Here is a 17,913-nt window from a genome sequence, read left to right as displayed (position 1 = left end):
CTTCCTGGAGGAGAGGCTGGGGCAGGGTCCCGGGCGGCGGGACGGCCTGCAGGCCGCTGCGGGGTGAGCTGCCGTGCGGACCGCTGCCCTGAGCTGTGCCGGCGCGGGGCGCCTCCGGGCTGCGTTCTGAGGCGTCCAGCGGCTCCCGCTGCGGTCCGGGTGCCGTCGTGGCGGTGTCAGCGGGAGTTCGGCGGCGTGAAGCAGGCGCGAACCGGCCCGCTGGGCAGCGGGTGCCGCTGCGCAGGTATCGGCGGCTGGGGTGCGAAAATCGGAGACGAAAACAGAAAATCAGATGGGTTTGGGCGGGCCAGTTAAACCATGGAATAGGCAGGTGCTGGCACTGGGAATTTAAGCTACGATACCTGCGTGGGACCTCGGATCTGTTAACGACAGCGGGAATTACTCTTGGTTTTGGAAGAAAATGAGGTGCGGACGACCTCCCGTTTTCTGGCAGTAACTTAAAAATTGTTGTATTGCGATTTTTTTTGTGTACCTTCAAACAGCCACGGTAGTAGTTGCTTTAAAAGAGGGCATCTGCATGGGTTAAAGCAGATTCTTGGCTTCAGTCTGCCAAGAATCTGTAAGACTCTGAGCACAAAGCCACAGTGGAAACTCCTTTTATTATGTTTGCACAAAATCCTAGCATATTCTTGACTAAAATAGAAGTAAGCTGTTCAAGGCTAAGGAAGGGAGAACAGAAGCTGGATGTACCTTTAAAAAAATAAATCCTGGTTTTTCTTTGTATTTGGTTTAGTTCTTGAATTTGAACACGTTTATCTTGAAAATCTACCATGTGCTTCGATGTATGAACGCAGTTACATGCATAGAGATGTCATTACACACGTAGCATGTACTAAGTAAGTGTCGTCTTTTTTTTTTTTCCCGCTTATCTCATTGTTGGAGATGTATTTTTGTACATGCTAGGAAGTTTTCATTGTAGAAGTTTAGTAATGGAAAGTTTTTGTGTCCAGAGGTGGTATTTTAAGTGTTTTTTGAAAACTAAGTGCAAAGGAAAGGGATTCCTGGGAAGCAAGATAAAGATTGTTTAAGCAGACTAAAAGAGAGTCTTAAAATCCTTCTTGCAATGTGCAGTACATAGAGGAATAAGAGAAGCTGACTGCATCTGAACAAAATATGATTCAGCAGAACCCCACAGATGGAGGAGATGGTTTTCTTCTCCCTTACATATATATCAACACATACATACATCAGTGAACAGTAACTACTGTGAAACCAGACCTAAAATAGGAGTAAAATTTACATAGTCAAAAGGGATAATATTATATATGTCTTCAGGCTGTTGACTTTTTATAGATTAATCCAGAGTACATTAAAATACTTGTGTGCTTTTCCAGGAGTCATAGTACCCATTCAAACAGATTGTTACAGTAATTTGTTTAAAGCATTAATTATAGTGGGCATTACATTATACACCATGTTAACTATAGTGCAAATTACTGCCCCAGAGTGATGTGAAAGTACATACTGTGTGTATTTATTTTTTGTTTGTTTTTGTTAATTTTCTTTTGTAATTGTAGGACAGATTTTATTGTAACCGCCAGTCACGATGGACATGTAAAATTCTGGAAAAAAATAGAAGAAGGGATTGAGTTTGTTAAACACTTTCGGAGTCACCTAGGTGAGAAGTTGCTTTTTCGCCTGTAAACAACCTCACTTTTTCCTCTCCCTTGCTCTTACTCGTTTGAAGAGGGAATGCACATAAAGAGGAGAGGGGTTCTGGGATTCATTTACTGCAGTCAGGGATTAAAGGATATCTACCTGTCTTCCTTCATTCTCCTGTCCTGTCACGTTTTGCTCCGAAACTGCAGGGGCGGTATGGTGAGAATAAAACGTGGGACTCCTCCTACACAGATCCCCTACACCCTTTGCAATGCCTTGTCACCTGTCTGTGGGAAGAATGCCTAGGATATAAAGAAACTGTCCATTTAAAAAACAAGCAGACCAGGTACATAATAGGGTTCATAAAATCTAGAAAAGTTTAAAAAGATGTTACTTTAAGTAAGGTTACCTTCATCCTTTATCTTTTTTATTTGTTTTTTTTCCTTGCAGTATGGAAAAAAGTGGTTATTTTCATCTGGAATTATTGCAGCTGTAGAGTAAATTCAGCATCGTCATGATTATCAGCTGAATTGCAATTAAGAATTAATAATTTTAACTCAGTTTTCTGAGTTAGTAAGTACACATAGCTCTTCTGTACTACACTAAGCATTAAATAGGCTGGACAGAAAACAAGGTTCTCATTGCTATTAGAAATTATGATATGACTGATGGGGCACAGAAAAACAGTTTGATGTGCAGACTGTTACAATAAGAATGATATTTAATAATGGATAGTAAAAGTAATGTTTCTTTTTAGAGTTAGGAAAAAAGCGTTATGTTGGGTTCTTGATCTTAACTATCAGCTTCTTGTTATATACAGAAAAAAATGTGAGAACAGAGGCTAACAAGCAAAAATAAGTATTGTGAAAAACTCATTGAAGGCTCAATTGCAGAGTAATTTTGACTATTATGTGTGTTAATACTTATAGAGTTCTGCTGCTTTTTCTCTTTTGAGAGATGCAAACTGAAGAGCACGTAATTTTTTACCATATCATAATATTCTCACTTTTTAAAATTAACATTTTAAATTAAAGTAATTGCCATTATCTTTCATTTGTGTGTACGGTAAGTAGTTCATTATCACATAGCTGATTCTGAACAGTGATAGGATACAAAGTGTTGTTTTGTGGGTTTTCGTTTGCTTTTATTTTATTAAAATCAGGTCGTTTTTTAAGTCAAAAAGGTGGAGAAACAGCTCAGAAACAGGTTTAAACCTCTGTAGGTTTTTTCCCTGTGGTATATTGAAATGAAGTGAAGGATGTCCCTCTTCCTGTGTCGTAATAGTATGTTCACTTTTTTAATAGGTGTTATTGAAAGTATTGCTGTTAGTTCGGAGGGGGCGTTGTTCTGTTCGGTTGGAGATGACAAAGCAATGAAGGTGTTTGATGTAGTCAACTTTGATATGATCAACATGCTGAAACTTGGGTAAGTTACTTAGTTCTTGAAAGTGTTTGTTTGGGATTATACATGGGGGTTATTTTCCTAAGAGGTAAGCCATTAATTTGAGTTTTTAGAAGTGGATTCTTTTTTCCCAGTCAGACGAAGCTGAGTAAGTTGCATTATCTGAAGTGCATCCAGTGGCTGGAGATTGCATAACTGAACAGAAAAATTTATGACTCTGTATGCACAGTACAGGAGTGGCGTAGGTCTGTGCCTTTCCTCAGTGTCAAATATCATGCACAAAGATGTGGTGTTTCTCAAAATACTTAGCTAGGCATAATTCTCTTCTGTTGTTTGGCACTGAGTTTAAAAATTGTAGCCAACTTATAATTCCAGTAGAGAAGAAATTTGGCCTGCATGTGTTGTGTTATTTGCTGTCATAGGGATAGAAATTTCCTTTTTCTGTTAGAATGTTGTTTTCTGTAGTCTTGCTGTTGTAGGATTTCCGTAGTTATACAGTATGTAGCTAAAGAATCTGGGAGAAATAGGAATGCATGTGTTTGGAATTATAACAATACTGGAGGAAAACAAGGCCCACGCTGTTGTAAGAGTGGGTTTGGAGGTTTGGAGGATCAATGAATGCTGTACCAAGAATGGCAGAAATACTCATGTTTCCACAAGCCATTTAGAATTGGAAAACTTACTCCTTGTAGTCTGCTATTTGTTGATTAATTGTGAAACTGAATTGAAGTACAAACTGGGGGGGTGTGGGGGAAAACTTTTTCAGAATGCCCATATGAAAGCTTATGTTGTCTGCTTTGCTGGCTGTAGTTTTAGTATCATCCTCCAGATAATGTACTGAGCTTATAGGAATTGATTGTCTCTTGGCTGTTTGCTGTGGAAAAATTCCAGTGAGCCTTAGTCTTTTGTTTTTTTGCTGGTCTTTTCTACTTAGTAACTCTGTATTGTCACTACAAAATTAGTAAAATTGTAGGATGAAATAAAATTAATTTAATATTAAGGAAAACTTCATTTGAAATTACAAGAGAAAGTGCTTTTTTTTCTCTGAGAATTCAGGTAAAACTGAAGTAGAATCTAAATCAATTTTACTTCAGAGATAACCTGAGAATGCTACCTGTAACGTTTTTCCGTAGTACATTCCCTGATTTATCTTTAAATAGATTTTTTTTTCAACTTCAGTAATCAAGATCCTCCTCTCCCCATATATTTTTTCAGAGATGCTTTGGTTTTACCTGAAGTGAACTGTTTAATGAAGAAGAGAACAGTATACAGCTGTAATTTAAGCATTGTCCTGAACAGACTTTTAAAGCTGAATGTTTGTTGCTCTGTCTTCTGTATACTCTTTATTGAACAGGTAGTTTCTGTTGACCCACCTGAGAATTTTTTCATGACTGTTTGTTCAGGCTTGTAATGATTAATGTAGAATCGTAAGTTCTGTGTGGTCTTTTCAGCTCACACTATCTTGTGTTGCCAGCTTTGATAGGTATATGCTGGTATATTGCAGGGTTGCTTAGCTTTGCTTCAAATTCTTCATATCCTTTCAGTTCTAACTAATCTATATGGCGTGGCTATCTGCAAACCCTCATGCTTTATGTTTCCACCAATGATCTGGAGAAGGGTGGCCATTTCTGCAGAAACTTTGGGTAACGATGCAGAGGTCAATGGGACATCATATTTATTTACTTATATATTTATTTGATCTTTTTCTTTATAGTGAACCCGAGACAGACTTCTGGTTATGTTTCTCTTTATGAAAATCTTTACCAGTCAGGCATTGAAAATCCAAATTATTAGTGTCTGTCACTTGTCAGCCCTTCAGTATCTGTTAGTTTGATTTGTGAAGGGATACTACATATGAGTTTCCTGTGAAGACTGTATAATTTCTTTGTGGTCTGTCATTTAGTTTCTGAGTTCCGGTTGTCGAAGACTTTGCTTACAGATGTTTTTGAAAACAGACATAACTTACATTGCTGACTATATCTCTGGCTTGTTTTTTTTGTAGAGTATGCTTTTTGGTAGTAGCAAATGGGTTCCTTCTTAAATGCATTCAGAACGCTTATTGAATATAGGGTGATTGTCTTAATTTTACTTACATTGCTTTTTGGGTTGTTTTTGTTTGGTTAATTGTTTTTTGGGAAGACCTAGTCGAACTTTTCTGTAAGTGTATGGCAAAGATACAGTTGTGTTCATTTCCACTTGAGCGTTAATCACTTAACAGAGGGAAGAGAAATGCTGTTGAGTCATAGAAGTTGAGTAGTAATTATTAATGCCACTGGTGCTATTTAGCTGGATTTCCATCCTTACTTTAATTTTATACTTGCCTTCTACCTTTGGTTTTTATCACAGCTTCTTAAAAAACCAATATGGCAGCAACAGAAATTTGCCAAGCCATCCAGTGAATTGTGTTGCTTGGAAGAGCTTACTTATAACAATGCTGAATTTTAGCAAGAGTAGTAGATAAAGTTCAAAATTTGCTTCCGGTATTTGATTTCAAGTTTGTAACATAACTCGATTCTTATCTAAATAACAGCAGTCCTTTTTTTTTTTTTTTTTTCTTTCTTTCTTTCTTTCGTTTTTCTCCTTCCACTCTTTGTTGCAGCTACTACCCTGGACAGTGTGAATGGGTATATTGCCCTGGAGATGCCATATCTTCTGTTGCAACATCTGAGAAGAGCACAGGAAAAATATTCATATATGATGGACGAGGAAATAACCAGCCACTTCATGTTTTTGATAAACTCCATACATCCTCACTTACTCAGATACGGTTGAACCCTGTCTACAAAGTAGTAGTGTCTTCTGACAAATCCGGAATGATCGAGTACTGGACTGGTACTCCTCACGAATATAAATTTCCCAAGAATGTGAACTGGGAGTATAAAACAGATACTGATCTATATGAATTTGCTAAATGCAAGGCTTACCCATCCAGCATAAGTTTTTCACCTGATGGCAGGAAAATGGCCACTCTTGGGTCTGACAGAAAAGTTAGAATTTTCCGTTTTCTGACGGGGAAGCTCATGAGAGTCTTTGATGAATCTTTGAGTGTGAGTTTGGTCTTGCTTCTCTTTTTTTGAGGCGTTTTCTCTACTCACTTGATTTTGTTTACCAGTTCATTCACCTAAGTTATCATCTGTTTCTGAAGCTGAGCTTCATTACTATTATTTTTCTTGCAGAAAAGGTTTTCGGTGATGTCTTCCTTGCCTCTTGTATTGCTTTGCCCGGGGATTAATTCTTACTGATTTACGTTAGTTATGAAGTGAAACTGTGTTGTTGATTTCTTATGATTTCTTATGATTGTTTTCATACTGCTAGAATTCTTTTTACTAGAAAGCAATTATGGAAAATGCCTGTGTCAAATAACATAAAAATAATTAATTAAATTTGTCATCTTCTAAGAACTTCATTAGACAGCTATACACTTTCTTTGCTTAAGTCTAGTACTACAACATGTCTGTTGGGTCATTAAAGAGAGAATTACCTGTATTTATTTTAATTCCTCAGTTAAGTTTGAGTGGAGTAGTCTGACTTGAATTCTGTATTTTCTAAGCGTGTGGATCAGTGTTTTGCTGGATCAAAAGTTTAAAATATGTTCATCTAATAGTGATTTTTTTTTTTTTTTTTTTTTCTGTAGATGTTTACTGAACTTCAGCAGATGAGACAGCAACTACCAGATATGGAGTTTGGCCGACGTATGGCAGTTGAGCGTGAGCTGGAAAAAGTGGATGCAGTAAGATTAATTAATATAATTTTTGATGAAACTGGACACTTCGTTCTCTATGGAACAATGTTGGGCATTAAGGTCATAAATGTAGAGACTAACAGGTAAGTTTCTGTGACACACATAGAGATAAATATGTTTGTTTTGAAGTCTATATTCAGTCTAATTTATAGTATATTTAAAACTTGATATGACTATGGGGGTGTCTAATCTTTTTTTGTTGTTGTTATTTGGGAGCCTTACATTAGATATTCCCATGCTTAGTAATGAGTTGTTGCAGTTTAAGCTTAGTAAAATGAGGAGAAAATATGGCAAGCATATTTGTGTTAAAAATGTGTAATCAATTAGTTGCTGGCTAACTGGATGTGATAATACAAAGTAAATCTGGATCATGCAGGTGGGCTTTTATTGCTTAAGGAGGCTGACTAGTAAATCATGTAGCAAGTTTGAATAGAGAAGCATTATAAAAATAGTAAATTATGTTGAGACGGTTTTGGAATTTTTCTTGGAGTCTTGCAGTCAGAAAGGAGACATTCTCTGACTGTGAACAGCTAACAGTAGTTACACCTTTTTACATCTTGTACTTCAGGTGTATTCGTATCTTGGGAAAGCAAGAGAACATCAGAGTGATGCAACTAGCTTTGTTCCAAGGAGTAGCGAAGAAACATCGTGCTGCAATCACTATAGAGATGAAGGCATCTGAAAATCCTGTTCTCCAGAATATCCAGGCAGATCCAACAGTAATCTGCACGGCTTTTAAAAAAAATAGGTTTTACATGGTGTGTGTGGTTTCTATTTAAATAATTCCATTCTTGTATTGATGTTTTCCCTGCATTATTTTTTATCTTTCTTATTGCACCTTTCCAGTGCTTTTTGTCTTGAGTATTTGTGAACACAACTTTTCCAAAGAAGTCCTTTTATATTGCAAGTATACTCTAGAATTTTTAGCTTGAATTAGCTATAAATTGTCTAGAAACAGCTTTGTAGTCTTTAATTTTTTCGTTATTGCTCAAGCAGTTAAATAAATTGGGATTAGTTTTGGCTGTCTAAATTGTAGTTCTCCCTGAGGGGTATATGCTTTTGTTCTAGGTGAAAAAAACACTTTGATAAGAACACTTAAAAATCCTAACAAGGTCTTATACTGATAAAGAAACTATAATTAACTGTATAAAATATGTAATAAAAAATATTCAGAGCAGCATCAGGACTCGGTAGCACCAAGTACATTTATTGGCAATTAAGACAGGAGTCGTCTTCCTGTTCACAATTTAGATTTTTTTATGAGATGCAGTGAGTAAGCCAAACAGACAAGCAGTTCCAGAGTAGTGAGTAGCTGATCTGGAATGTGATCACCATGGAGGTTAGAGATCGATATGTCTGTTGTTACTTGTGCTTGAATTTGATCATGTTTTCCATTGGAGCAAGACAGTATACTTTCTAAAGCTTTCTGTGGTTGATGTGTAGTAGATAATGGAATATATTACTCTGAACAATTTGACAAATCTGGAGGAAACAAGACAAAATCCGGAAACATTACCCGCTGTTAGAGAAAACATGACTATATGTATGCAGAAGGAGTAGTGATTGTCATTGGACATCTGAGTGTACTACTCAGTTAAGCAGATGCTCATGTACTCATATATTTATTCTATGTTTTCCTGTAAGTACTATAAAAATGACATTTCTGAGATTTCTCCAGTTTTGAGTTCAATTTGCTGGTTTTCTATAGTTTTGTATTAATGCAGTATTGGAATAAGAGGATTCAGTTTGACTTTGTAGTGAAACTTTTGTTTTGTTTTTTGATCAGACCTGCCAGTTTTGTATGAATATACAGAACACATTTATATTTTCCACTCTTTTTTTTAAAGAAAATACGCCGAACTGCTGTGGGCTTTCTGTTGAAAAGGAGGGGGGGAAGTTTAAAGATAACAGATTACAAAAAGTTACTTAGATTTGCATGTAGGACTGGAATTTGTGACTTTGGAAATGTTGGTAATGCACAACATTGAAATGCAAGGATAGACTGTGTAAGAATTCTCTTCCTACATTTCAAATCTAGTTGGGTGTTTAGCAGGTTGAATAATCACATTGATGTCTTGGGTGCAGGGCAGTGTGTAAGATAAGGTAAAAAAAGATCAAACAGTTAACCTTCTGCTCTTTTGTTCTTCAGTTTACTAAACGTGAACCAGAAGATACGAAGAGTGCAGATTCTGACAGAGATGTATTTAATGAGAAGCCTTCTAAAGAAGAGGTCATGGCAGCCACTCAGGCAGAAGGTCCCAAAAGAGTTTCAGACAGTGCTATCATCCACACAAGCATGGGAGATATTCATATCAAGCTTTTTCCTGTTGAGTATGTATTTGGTAGTTTTTCTGTTACTTCATTTTTCCTTCCTTCTGTGCTTTTTGGTGGCAGTATCCAAGACTTGCATCTCAAGCTAGGAATAGTTCTTTTCTTCCCCTTTTTCTACTGTCCTTGTTTCCAGACAGTTTCTTAATGCATCAAGCTAGGATAGTCTCTTGACAAAGACTAATAAAGCAGGGTAAAAATAGGTCTAAATAACAGTTAGGGGCACAGGTTTTGTTTTGTTTTTTTAATGATTTTTGCTTTTATTTAATTATTGGTTCAGGGGGTTTTATTCCTTTTGTAACTTTTGTTCTTTCTCTAAACAGCAGACATGGATAGGTCGTGATGCTCTTCTGTGTACACTACATATTATTGTAAGGCAGTGCTGTTTGATTCTGTCTTGAAAAAGAAGTTGGCCGTAGGTCTGTGTAAGCCAGAGGAATAGTACAGTTTGCAACTTCCAAACGTGGCCATCGTACTACATTTTGGGTTGTTGCAGCTCCTTCAAGAGCAACATGAAATTTTTACTATAATGTTAGTGCAGTGTATATCCAACACCAGGATATAATTGAAAGACTTTTATGCGTAGCAATTGCTAAAGTTATTGTGTCAGCATGTCTCCTTTGTGATGCTAATCTATGAAAAGATTTTGTTAACAAAACAGTAAATTTATGTATTATTATATATATTATATCGCTATGCATTGGAACTTAAACCATTTAAGTGTAATCCATGCTTCTCCAAAAAAGTTCACGTTTCGTCATAAGCACAAGCAAGGCAACACAACCTCAATTCTACCCTGTACGGCTTCTAGTCTTTTTATTGCTCTCTTCACCATTGTCTCCTTGTATTAGGCCCTAGTTGCTAGAATTCATAATTGCAGCATATAGGTTGCAGTAATGGTACAGCCTTTATCAGTGAGTGACAAGCCAAGCTACGTTATTTCTGACTTTTTTTTTTTTAAATTCTCGTGGTAGTACATCACTATATTTGCACGTATAGTATTTCTAGGTGCTTCATAGCGATGTTTTGTATGGAATTTTAAATTAAATACAGTATTACCAGGCTTGGTTATTGTTAGGTTTGTCCTTTCTTATTCTATTATTTCCTTCCAGCTGAGTTTTGAATTTAAAATCTCTTTGAGTGTGACTAAGAGCATATAGGATGTGGCTTTGCATGCCCTTTAAATCTTTGGCCTTGTGCTCACAGAGTAAAGTTGTGAGTGACTCCTTACAGCTCAGCAGAAGCTGGGACTGTAATCTTGTCTGTTCTGTTAGTTATGCCGTTGGCACTCTGTTTCATGAGATGGTTTAGAGTGTCACTAAGCCCAGGTTAATGTTCCTTGTTACAGCTAAACTCTTCAGCTGTGAACTCAGCTAGGCTATTTTCTTATTTGCTGGAAAATGTGACTGCATAAACCTGTCAATGCAGATCTACTTTGGCTACTAATCCAACTTTCTGCTTATGGAGCGTATACTCCTTAACTGATTTTGTAAATAAACAATACGTAAGTAGAAAGCTGGAGAAGGAACGTCTAATCAGTGGTGCCTTCAACTAGGCTTTGAGGAAATAGATTTGGTTCCTGACTGTGGTGGTTTAACCCCGGCCGGCAGCTAAGTCCCACACAGCCACTCGCTTGTTCTGCCCTTGGTGGGATGAGGGAGAGAACCGGAAGGGTAAAAGTGAGAAAACTCATGGGTTGAGATAAAGACAGTTTAACAGGTAAAGCAAAAGCCATGCATGCAAGCAAAGCAAACCAAGGAATTAATTCACTGCTTCCCATCGGCAGGCAGATGTTCAGCCATCTCCAGGGCACGTTACATCACGTGTAATGGTGACTTGGGGAGGCAAACGATATAAATCCAAACATCCCCCCCTTCCTTCTCCCCCAGCTTTTAGTGCTGAGCATGGTGTCATATTGCATGGGATATGATATCTCTGTGGTCAGCTGTGTCCCCTCCCCGCTTCTCGTGCACCCCCACCTGCTCACTGATAGGGCAGCATGAGAAATAGAGAAAAAAGTCCTCGATGCTGTGTAAGCACTGCTCAGCAATAGCTAAAATATTGCTGTGTTATCAACACTGCTGTGGCCTTCCTGTATAATCATCCAGCTTCATACTCCTCTCAAGTTTTTTTGCTTCCAGCTCTGGGTTTGGGGAGGTGGGCATTTGTTTTTCTCCTTATTTGATGAATGCCCTTTCAGTGTGCTGTAACACTGCTCAGTACAAGAGGATCTTAGTCTCAGCTGAAATCTTTATGGCCTTGCCGCCATACAGTTAAATGTAGCCTGTATTTTCTGTTACATGTTTTTAGGTGCCCCAAAACAGTGGAAAACTTCTGTGTGCACAGCAGAAATGGTTATTACAATGGACACATATTTCACCGTATCATCAAGGTAACTTGCAAAAAGTTAATGTTTTGTTGGTTTAGATAACGTACCTTTGTGGTCAGTCCTCTCTGTTAGCCCTTTTTTTTCCCTTTTGCACAAAGGATTTCTGTAAGGGCTTCAGAGTTCCCTGTAAAGTCTGAGCAACTCTGAGGTTCTAAACAGCTCTATCACTTACTGAAGTTGTTTTATAGCTGTTCTGCAGCTGATAAGGTGGAAGAAATCTAAAAACTGAAAGCAAGACCAATTCAGCAATCCTGTTTTAATGAAGACTTTGTTTCATGTCAGAAGACATTTATTGTAAGGCTTATTTCTGTTGCCTCAGAATCAAGCTGGTACAGCCTAAGTGTTTGCAGAGGGTAGAGATAGTCATGTTTCTGTCCTTCACTAGCAGGAACAGTGAGTAAGCTTGTTTTTTCACAAGTACTCCATTACCACTTTCAGAAGCCCCGAATGCTTTGTCCCTTATCCACAGCATTTTAACACTTAGGTTTTGTTGAAAGCTTTGAAGTAAGTCTGAATAAAAGGTCACCTGGCATAAACTGCTTTTGCTTATTTATTCTACGTGATGATGTAATAACATCTAATTTCTATGCAGGGTTTCATGATTCAGACTGGTGACCCAACTGGTACAGGAATGGGAGGTGAAAGTATTTGGGGAGGAGAATTTGAAGATGAGTTTCATTCAACTTTACGACATGACAGACCATACACACTCAGCATGGCTAATGCAGGACCAAATACCAATGGATCCCAGTTTTTTATAACAGTAGTGCCAACTGTAAGTAAAATTAAAAGCTCAATTTAAGGCCTGAGATGCTAAATAGATAGTAAAACTATTTTTTTTTTCTGATGGAAAAAGGAACACGCTAGTACTATCTAAGTGATCTTTTCTTGTTGTCTTGCAAATAAATGCTACACACAACAATCTATACCGTCTAGGCTTCACTGAAACCATCCATTAAACAGAAAAGTATTTTTTTTCACTTGTAATCAAGAGGCCTTTTGCCTTTAATTGGAATGAGTGGTATCAAAGTCTTAGTAAATCAGACATGTTTGCAATTATATATTACTAGAGTATTTTAACATACTGGTTTAAACTTGATGGAAACCAAGCTATTGCTTACACTGTTTAAGTTTTTGTATATGGTGCCAGAATGACTCCTTAATATTGTCTAATTATAGCTACACAAAGAAGCCAGTATTCAGGTTTGAAGATTTCCTTTGATCTGTGTACAATTTCAGAGCAAAAAAAAAAATGTTGGTATATGAATCTAACAGATACAAACCAAAACCTTAAAGGTAATAGTTAGACATAGCACTTTATTTTCAAAATCATATGTCTTTTTAAAAAGGACCTGTCTACCATAATTGAGGGTTACTAATGTATCAGTGCCTGTATTCAGATTGTTAATTAGACATACTGTATGAATATGACTTTGAATTAAGCAGCATTCTGGACTGGCGCTTACAATTCAGCTGTGAAAATACCATGAAATAGACTGAAATAGCATTTCTGTGAACTGAGAATACGCTTTAAAATAAACTATGAAATGCTACTGCATTGCTAGAACTTGATCTCTGTAGTACTTTAAGAAAACTGAAAAGGCAAGTTAAAATGCATATGAATATGTATTAACTGCACTCTAATATTTACTAAGATGGTAATATTTACGTAGTGTTAAGTTTCGTAGTCTGAACATATAAAATGCGTCCATGTTCACTTATTCTAGGTCAGTCTCTTTGTGGTTTGATACCTAACCTATATGCTGCTTTCTATTTTAATATGCTTTTTCTTTCTCCTCCTTTGCTCTCAAACAGCCATGGCTGGACAACAAGCACAGTGTGTTTGGACGGGTGACTAAAGGAATGGAAGTTGTTCAGAGAATCTCAAATGTAAAAGTTAATCCCAAAACCGACAAACCCTATGAGGATATCAGCATCATTAATATCACAGTGAAGTAAGCTAAGAGTTCAAGGTTCCAGTTTAAGCAGAAGAAACAGGGCACAGTGGAACCCCAAAAGGGACCTACAAAGAACAGAAACATTTTTGATAATTCCTAGATAGAAGTCGTGCCAGGACAGAACAATCACCAGTTCTGCTATTTTTAATGTACTTAAAGTGCCCTAAGTCTGTATTTCTGCTAACTTTTGTATTTTAAAGTAAACACATCTGCATGTTTTGTACAAAGTCTACTGTTTTTCTTGTATCTCTTCTATGCAAAACTGAAGATAAAAACCCACACCCTGTCTCTCAACAGTATTCCTAAAATAGGATCAGGGTACAGTTTGAAAGACTCAAACATGAAAAATTACATACAGAATTAATTCTTTTTACAGTATTGAGACCTTTGATAGAGGAAAGGTCAGAAACCCTAAGCTGCATAAACTCTTTGATCATGTACATGCATTAAAACTGATACTGTTTGCTATGACAAGGTATGTAATCTACCTCTGTCTTTTAAAAATGATTGTGTATGTGTCTTCTATGCCCAAAAGCAATGATGAACTCTTGGAATGCCAGTGCCTAAAGTCCTGTGCAACTTGTTTGACACTGCCAAATATGTTGTTTTTTTTTTTTTCTTTCAATGTTTGCTTTCTCATTATTTTAGTTGAGGGAGTCTGTTTCTGGCTTCATTTTTACCAAAAGTCCTACAAACATTACTGTTTCTACTGAAATACTTAGAATGAAATAAACAATGGCAATCACTCAAGTAAGCTTATGTCAGGTGTTTCTGATGCAGTCCTTAATGAAAGCTTAGACAACTCAAGCTGTTGTGAACTTGTGGCTAGGTATGGTCCTGTTACTATTTGCATAATTAAGTCTAGTCTGAATACAGTAACATTACCTTTGAGTGTTCATGTTCACGTAACACCACTGTACTCATACAAGACTCAGGAGTTTACAGTTCTGATAACTTCATTCATGAAATGAGATGTGATGCACACTAATCAATTTCAGTCCCTCAAAAGCTGCTACCTTCACTGAGATAAAGGGATATCTCCAGGGATCAAGAAGAAAAATTCTGCAGTACGTTAAATGTAGCACACCTCGATTCTGAGATGACCTTAACAAACAAACAAAAAAAAGGCAAGTTTATTAAATTTCATACTCGAAGTGTTAGATACTTTTATTGAAAAGAATTCATTTTCTGGGCAACTCAAGTTACAGCAGCTCATGAACTGTTTCCACAGCGTCCTTTCAAGAAATCTTTACATAACATCCACACCTACTGCAACAGTTCAGAATAAGAACTATCTCATAATAAAACCCTCATCTACCACGTAGTCCACAATAAATTTAAAGGTAGCATACAATAAGACCATATCAAATGATAAAACAATTTTTCAGTTAACCTAGCGATACTATTTTTGAGCTGACATTCTTTAAAGAAAGCCACAACACAGTCACTGGATGTTGTATTTACTCAATTTCACAATTAAGTCAAAATCCTCTAAAAAGTTATTCAGTCTTTTTAAATAATCCTCATAGTTAGTAATGCATGAGTTCTAGGTGAGGGAATTTTCCAATTACATATTGCATAAGTCAGTATGCAAAAAACTAAAGTTCAATAAAACTAGTGAAACAAGCTTAAATTTGTAACCAAAGCAGTTTATATGTAGTATTAATTTTTAATACAAGTAAACCTCTTAATTTACACTGAAGAGTTCACAGACTAATGCAACACTTTCACAGTTACTTCAAGTCATCTTAAATAAATCCCATTTAGACACTTCTACGGTAGCATTCTGTGTGTCACAAGCAATCTTTGTACTCAAAAATATGCATGAGTGAGAATTTTTCCTCTGGCCTCAAATGTAAATGTTACAAAAAATCCAAATTGGTCACCTTGAACATTTTAAAGTAGAAGCAGAACTATACTGAGAGTCATGTATAACTGAAGCATAAGCCAACCAAAATAAAGAATCAGGATTTTTCTACAGAATGCATGTCTTCTCCGTTAAAAATATTCCATGAAAAGGTATCTACCATGCTTAGCAGAATTTGTTCGTATTTCTAAAAGAGCTATGAAGGGACAGTCATCCCTAACTAGGTCTGGGACTGCTCTGCAGTTAGTACGGGCTAACCAGTGCGCAAGTCAGAGCAGCCAACTGTCTATTGTGCAAGAAGTTACAGGCTAGGAAAGATGAACAATTTTTAGTTCAGTAGGTGCAAGAAGACACCTTTCACTCCACTGTAAACTATTTTCAAATCTATTAGGTTGTCTGAAGAAAGAGTAAATATCCCTTCTCAGTACCTATGTACATATACAGGCATCAAAGCCCATTTCACAAACATTTAACTACTTTAAAGCTTAGTGTTCTTTCATCTACTATTCAAGGCATTAGACTTGCTGAATCTGAAACTGCATTTAACACCATTTACATGAAGTCTAAGTAACAGGAGAAAACTACAAATAAGTGTCATTATGAGGAAGTAGTTACCTTAACTGCTTCCCCTTGAAGAGAAGTGCAAATGTACTAAATTATTTGCGTATACATTCTTGGCTTCACCTAACGTATGTAGTAGGAAAACGTCATAAAATTGGTAATACTACAATAAAAGCCATAGCCACAGATAATGGGATACATTTTCTTCGCCATGTGAGGTTCAGAGCGCTCACAGGTAAACACACTTTTCAGCATGGCAAAAATATCTACCCATCTGTGAAACAACACTGCTCACTTCCACTGCCTGGTTCTCCCGATTTACCCCTCCTCCAGTAAGAAAACTGGTGACAGGCAGTTTTGATGCTCTTCATAGCTCCTTTAACGACATGAAGAAGTCCGTGGCATGGGTCCTTCAACAGGCAATAGCTGTGTACTTAAAGAGGAGGCCAGAAGATTCTGGTACGCATACCAGACAGATAAAATTGTCAGCAGAGTGGCATGTGCAGCAGAAAGAGGCATCATTAAGTTGTTGCAATCTTCTCTAAATTTAAACAGCACTACACTCATATTTCATGGGTTTGTGAATGAGTAATCTTTGAAAATAGAGGCAGGTGGTGACAGTTCCATGTAGAAGATTCAGTAAGAATCGAAAATCTAATTATGGAAGGTTTACATCACATTTTGCCATCTGCTCTTCTAAGAGTTCTAGTTAGTGTACATTGCTTTTACATGGTGTTATTAAACATTTTAAGGCCACTACCTTAATCTGGAAGCATGACTTCTACATAGGAGTACATAGCGGGATTTGCATTATACCACACTACTTCTTTAAGAAGTTGTTTTTCATTTTTTAAACTTCATTTGAATTTTTGAGGAGTAAACTTTATCTCTAAAGGCAGATTATGTCCTCAAGCACACACAAAACACTTTCACGTCAATATCACTATAGTCTGTCTATAAATAATTTAGCATGTGTACAGTTAACAAAACCCCAAGGAATCCCTCCCCAACTATAAAACAACTAGCTAAAAAATGCCATAGGCCCCAGCCCTGCAGCACTGTTCCCCATGCTCAGTTTTCTTTCCCCAGTTATGCTGCCTTCCAATAACAAGCAGGGAAGCTAATAAATAATGGGGGAAACATTCTTTTTGTGGTGTATTTGCATGTGATTTTGAATGCCACCTTTAGAGGAGTGCATTCTTCAGATATTAAAAAGTAGCACCATTTATTTCTAATAGAGCTGGCTATTCGAATAACTTGAGATGGAGTTTGGAATAGTTTCCTGGGAAAGTATTTCTATACCACTCAAAAGTTTTTCTGACACCAATTAACTACTGTAACCTTGTTATAATTATTACATGAACTTCAATGCATATTTTATCAGGGAAGAATTTTAAATTGTAACAATCTAATTTCACCAAAAAGAGTTTCAAGGCAGCCTTGTAAAGAGCCCATTCCATTACTTCTAAATGTATAAAATTTCAAAAACACTGTAACGGCACAAGTTTACTGAACCAATTATCCAGTCTAGGATAAAGCCTTATATTTTTCTTTAACCACCAAGTTACATAAAGTACTGTCTTCAGACAGCAGACTTGGCTACAACATCCTAAATCGTGCAAACAAAACAAAACAGTAAACTACAACCTTAAATTGCAGCTGCGGTAAAATTAAGCCACATCCAGGACACCAGCAGCCACTAACTGCCTCGAAAGCCAGTCCAATCCTTCATAAAGTCCTGTACCACTTCGGGCATCACAACCCTGAATATACCAGCTACGGCCACAGCAGAGTTTGTGGAGACTCAGCAGTTCTGTGATTTCTTCCACTGAAAGCGCACCTGCTACATCCTACAACAGAATCGCATACAAAGACTCAATTATTCTTCTGTATTATGTTTGAAGCATTTTATTTTTAACCGATGGCTTAGACTGAAGCTACAGATCACATAAAAGCTTTCTAAACACAAAAGCCAAATAAAACAGTTACGCATTTACTGCTTGTTACCATAAAACAAAACCTAGCTGTTGAATCTGCTAAGCACTCT

The 17,913-nt window shown here is 37.0% G+C and overlaps 2 protein-coding genes across 7 annotated transcripts in view; one reads left to right on the top strand and one right to left on the bottom strand.

The window, feature by feature from the left end:
* The window catches only part of LOC104337807 (E3 ubiquitin-protein ligase TRIM23), a 72,159-nt gene that overhangs the window by 27,430 nt on the left and 26,816 nt on the right, over positions 1–17,913 (bottom strand). For 4 of the 6 annotated variants that reach the window (XM_075411821.1, XM_075411820.1, XM_075411827.1 and 1 more), the window contains one exon: positions 14,571–17,716. The exons of the other annotated variants lie outside the window; for them this stretch is intronic. In XM_075411821.1, coding sequence (XP_075267936.1) covers positions 17,537–17,716 — 180 coding nt within the window. In that variant the 3' untranslated portion in view covers positions 14,571–17,536. Of the gene's footprint in view, positions 1–14,570; positions 17,717–17,913 lie in introns of those variants that run through there. 6 annotated transcript variants of the gene reach the window in all.
* On the top strand, positions 10–14,157 carry PPWD1 (peptidylprolyl isomerase domain and WD repeat containing 1). The gene is made up of 11 exons (XM_075411828.1): positions 10–244; positions 755–857; positions 1,539–1,639; positions 2,925–3,045; positions 5,621–6,068; positions 6,656–6,846; positions 7,332–7,521; positions 8,913–9,094; positions 11,402–11,483; positions 12,073–12,255; positions 13,296–14,157. The coding sequence occupies exons 2-11, from the start codon at positions 802–804 to the stop codon at positions 13,437–13,439; spliced, it is 1,698 nt and encodes a 565-aa protein (XP_075267943.1). The 5' UTR covers positions 10–244; positions 755–801; the 3' UTR covers positions 13,440–14,157.

The sequence above is a fragment of the Opisthocomus hoazin genome, chromosome Z (genome assembly GCF_030867145.1).
Source record: "Opisthocomus hoazin isolate bOpiHoa1 chromosome Z, bOpiHoa1.hap1, whole genome shotgun sequence".
Lineage (NCBI taxonomy): Eukaryota > Metazoa > Chordata > Aves > Opisthocomiformes > Opisthocomidae > Opisthocomus > Opisthocomus hoazin.
This window is presented reverse-complemented; position numbering and strand designations above follow the sequence as displayed.